Raw genomic sequence first — 4,941 nt, 5'->3', positions numbered from 1 at the left:
CAAACCAACAATTATTTAACAGGGATGCCTTTTCTCGTCCAAAATACAGGGGGTCCCTGACTTATGACCACAACTGAACCCAGAATTTGTTGTTAAGCGAGACATTTGTTAAGGGAATTCGGCCCCTTTTCGCGACCTTTCTTGCCACAGGTTAAATCAGGGGTCTTCAAACTTGGCCCTTTGATGACTGGTGGACTTCAACTCCCAGAATTCATCAGCCAGGCACGCTGGCTGAGGAATTCTGGGAGTTGAAGTCCACAAATCATCAAAGGGCCAAGTTTGAAGACCCCCTGGGTTAAATGAATCGCTGCAGTTCAGTTAGTAACACGGTTATTAAGCGAATCTGCCTTCCCCACTGTCAGAAGATCGCAAAAGGGGATCACATGACCCCAGGGGGACTCTGCAACCGTCATAAATACGAGTCAGCTGCCAAGTGTCTGAATTTTGATCACGTGACCGTGGGGAGGCTGCAACGGTCGGTAAGCATGAAAAACTATCATAGGTCATTTTTCCCCCCCAGTGAAGTTGTAACTTCGAACGGTCCCAAAATGAATTGTTGTAAGTCGAGGACTACCTGTATTTTATGCAAACCGGAATCTTCCGGATGGCATCTTTGACCAAATCGACTGTCTTGGGAACATGGAAAAAAACCAGTCCAGGGGATGTAAAGAAGGGCTTAATAATAAACCATTTCTGGACTATGGCAGTCTAGATCCACAACGACTAACCTTTGAATGTAGCTACTTCAGTTTAGAAGACACACCAAAATGAACTAAGTGTGGTGGCTTCCCAGAGTTACAATGATCTAGGGCAGCACCTGGAAACAACTTGAAAAGTGTGGTTATGCAACATTAAGATCTTGGACCTTCCCCCACCCCCACCCCCACCAGACAGCAATAATTCCAGCAGAGAATCAAAAAAAATTCTAATTCAACCACAATGGAAAGGGATTTGTTCCGGAAGGCAACGGTGAAGATCCGACTTTTGAAAAGTCCAAACGGAAGATCTAGGCCATACGATGTGCGCAAGAGTCCGGAAAAAGGTGACATCTTTTTTTTTCTTTTAAATAATAAATAATTGCAATACAATACAAAAGCGTAATAGAGTTTACAGGTGCAATGACCCAGCGTCCCATCCCTCCCTCCCTCCCAGCCCAAACCTCAGCCACATTTTTTTTATTATTTATTTTTATTTTATTTTTTTTAAAGAAAAGCCAAGTCGAATCAAAACATTTGCATTGAAGTAAGATATCAAACATGATAAGTAAGCATCAGAGCATCTGGACAAGGTAACACAGGCCCATCTTGGGGGGGGGGGGAAGTGTGCAAACAAAACGGGGGAAAATAAAAAAGAAGAGATTGGAAACAAAGGGAGAAAATAATAATAATAATAATAATAATAATAATAAATGAAATAAAAATCACAAGTAGCAGTTCGGCCAGGTTTTAACTCTACTAGCGGACGCATACCACCTGTCTAGAGAGTCAGCCGTCTCTCTGTGGAGCCTGCTCGGGTTTGACTGAAGACGCCAGTAATCCCTGCACCATTGTTCGTGGGCAGCAGAGGAGAGGTCTTAGTCACTTACCCTCAAGAGGCTACCCTTCGATCAAAAGAGTACAGAAAAAAAGAAAAAAGTCAAAACAGGTTCTCCTTCCAAGCCACGCCAGAACAGTTCATAACAATCGCTTTTGAGTTCTACGTTTACACCCTGGTAGTAGGTTCACACAGGTTAGCTGCTCCCTTTCTTAGAATAGGGGAAGGGGGGAGAGACTGGCTAGGACTGAGATTCGGGAAACACAAACGTGGAGTAGAACAGAGATATTTTAAGAGTCTAAAACCTGCAGAAGCTGGAAATGGGGGGTGGGGGCGGCGTTGCAAGGTGACGGGGGTCCGCTAGCCACCCAAAAGCTATGTGGTTAAAACAGCGATACCCAACCGTCGTGGCTTGGCGGCGGGTCGTGGGGTGGTGGTGGAGAATTGGGCCGCATAAGTGTCCGATAGCCCATACAAGTTGAGCTGTGTGCACGCGCTGGCCCGCCACTCACACACGGGCTGCGTGCGTGCCAGTCTAACCCAATTCCAAATGGGCCACAGCCCAGGGGTTAGGGACCCTCGTGTTAAACAACTGCCATCCCACACCTATCATAAGACCCGCCCGGGGCACGGTGTTTCTGAACGACAAACACTGGGCATAGTAGGACCGCTGCTTTCGGCCCCTTCCAAGCTTACTTTCTTCTGGGCCCTGCTGGAAAATGGATTTTTTGGGGGGGAGAGGGGGTGTCCCCACCAAGCACAGATGTTCTCCTTCAAAACCCCACCGGGAAATGCCCCTCACCACCCCCCCCAGCAGGAGAGAAAGGAAGAGCAAAGGGGAGATCCGCTCTCTTACCATTTAAGACAGCGTGTCTGACTCTTTTAGCAAAGAGGCCCGTCCCACTCGGAGGGGCAGGAGGTGGCGTTCCGGGTTTAAAAAAAAAAAAAAAGAACGGAAGGCCACGAGAACATGGCAGCGGCGCACACGCGCACAGCCCCCAACTAGGACACCTTTCCTGCCACTGCCCTGCGGGCCTCAAGAGAAACAAGAAACGTCAACTTACCATGAGGTCTGGACCAGGTGCTGGTTACGTTCACATTCTAATACCTGAAGGTACATAACGATTATCTGGAAGATACGGGTGACGGAGTTATACAGGTGGTCAAGTGGCGGAGAGAGGTTTTCATTTAGAGAGGAGGCCAGCTGAACTAATTTCCTCCTGCCAAGCTGCTCTGAGCCACAGCTAATTCTAGACAGAGGCCCTCCAGAAGCAGGGAAGGGAGGGAGGCTCAAAGTACAGGCACACAGCGCAAAGTTTCCTCCTAAACATTTATTGCTTCCAGCCCTGGCTCTCTCTCTCTTTTCAGCCTGCACAGGTCGCCTTCCTGTTCCAAAGAACGTTAAAACTGGAGAGAGCTCTCTCCTTCAGGGTCCACCTCAATAACTGTACTACTTGCTGAAGAGATATATAAAAAAAAGAATTAATCTATCTTACTTTGGGCTCCAAAGCATGCTAGAAATGAGTAAGACTTGGCCAGGGGGAGAAGGAGAAGGCTTAGGGCACTTAAACGGATTCAGAAGCTGGAGCTTATATATTCCGAGAAGAAAAGCAATAGCACTTAAGACTTATATACCGTTTTACGGTGCTTTACAGCCCTCTCTAAGCGGTTTACAGAGTCAGCACACAGCCCCCCGCCCCAAACAAGCTGGGTCCTCGTTTTACCGACCTCGGAAGGACGGAAGGCTGAGTCAACCTTGAGCCGGTCAGGATCGAACTCCTGGCAGTGAGCAGTGAGTTAGCCTACAGCACTGCATTCTAACCACGGTGTCACCACGGCTCAGTAAAAAAATTAAAAATTCCCAGAAAGGGAATTAAACAGAGCACGGTGGAAGAGAAAAATACAAGGAGCACCAGAGTGCGTTAAGAAATGGGAGTGTCTACCAATCCAGATATCCTAAACCAGTGGTGGCGAACCTAGGGCACGGGTGCCAGAGGCGGCACTCAGAGCCGTCTCGGTGGGCATGCGCACCGTCACCCCAGTCTTAGGCCTTCAGCTGGGTTTTATAAAACCTTTTCGCTTTAGGCCTCCGCCGCCGTGTGCAAAAAAAAAAAAAGGTTCAATCAATCAGTCAATTTCAACTTCTTGCTGGAAAAAAAAAGATCTTGCAAAGTCGGAATTGATTGATTGAACTTTTTAGTCCCACCCAGTCTGCCGTTACCGCCACAGCCATGCCCACCCAATGGGCCACACCCACCCAATGGGCCACACCTACCCGGCACCCGACGATGCATAAGTGGGTTTTGGGTTGCAGTTTGGGCCCTCGGTCTCTAAAAGGTTCGCCATCCCTGTCCTAAACTATGGCGGCAATATCCTCATTTCTGAAGCTGACAAACCAGATTTCATTCGTGCAAAAATATTTTATCCAGGGGCTTTCCCCGCTCCCCTCTATATAGAGTTCAGGGTAAGCGAGGGACAGTGCAGAGTTGAGGGCCAGCCAGCAAGTTCAGGACAAAAGAGTCCACTCGCCACGCTCCGCTTCTGAAGAACTTCCAGTAGTTTACCGACAATTAATTTACTTTATTAAGATGGGGCTCTGATCACCAAGGTTAGAGAGAGGGATGCCATTTGGTTGTGAAGTTGCAAAGGGGTCTGAATGGGACAGCCTCGTGCCCTTCCCTGGCACACTCAAGAGAAAAAGCCCTTTGCCCAAGAGGCCACCACACAAGAGGGTCAGGATTAAGAGTAAAGGGAAGGGCAGTTTTCCTATTCTCCCAGGTTGCAGCTTGTTTCACTCTTAAAGGGACAGTGCCCCTATCTTAAATGTTGCCAAGTCCCCCCCCCCAAAAAAAACGGGGAGCCACACAGCAAAGCAGAGAGGAAGAAAGAGAACAAGCTCCCTTGCACAAGGATGTGAGCATAGGGGAAGATCTGAGTCACAACCAGGATTGGTTTTGATACTGAACAATTGCAGAGTTACCTGGACATACAAAAGACACTCGCCGTTATGCTATAAGCTTGAAGCGAGCAACCCATACTATAGAAAGATAACCAACGCTTAAAATGTGAAGCCACCCAGTCAAGGCATCAATTTGGTCTGCCCAGTCAACAGAGGCATAGGAAAGCAAAGCGGGAAGCCCAAATACACACCTTGTGAGGATGCTTCACGTGCACGCAGAATCCAAGTTCCTTCAAAACTCTCCTCTCTGCCTTGATGATTTGGTTCTTCAAGTTAACGTATTCTTGATCCAGTATTAGAGGGACAGGTTTCCTGCGTGGAGGAGGAAGGAAGAAGAGAAGTCTTGGCTGACACCTCAACAGCGTTAACGCCACAGTAGGAGTTTCCTTGCCAGCTTTTGTACAATCTGAATGGAAAAACCACAACCCTCATCCCCTGGTGCAATCCCA

General features: G+C 48.0%; 1 protein-coding gene across 1 annotated transcript in view; it reads right to left on the bottom strand.

Annotated features, from left to right (window-relative positions):
- Positions 1 to 1,445: 1,445 nt before the first annotated feature.
- Positions 1,446 to 4,941, bottom strand: part of LOC107287526 (cyclin-L1-like) — an 8,723-nt gene continuing 5,227 nt past the window's right edge. The window contains exons 4-6 of the mRNA XM_015816046.1: positions 4,684 to 4,804; positions 2,598 to 2,662; positions 1,446 to 1,600 (exon numbers count right to left, since the gene is read on the bottom strand). Coding sequence (XP_015671532.1) covers positions 1,588 to 1,600; positions 2,598 to 2,662; positions 4,684 to 4,804 — 199 coding nt within the window. The 3' untranslated portion in view covers positions 1,446 to 1,587. The remainder of the gene's footprint in view (positions 1,601 to 2,597; positions 2,663 to 4,683; positions 4,805 to 4,941) is intronic.

Source organism: Protobothrops mucrosquamatus, unplaced genomic scaffold, assembly GCF_001527695.2.
Source record: "Protobothrops mucrosquamatus isolate PMUCROS unplaced genomic scaffold, P.Mucros_1.0 scaffold397, whole genome shotgun sequence".
NCBI lineage: Eukaryota > Metazoa > Chordata > Lepidosauria > Squamata > Viperidae > Protobothrops > Protobothrops mucrosquamatus.
The sequence above is the reverse complement of the archived record's forward strand: the minus strand, read 5'-3'. Positions and strand labels throughout refer to the sequence as shown.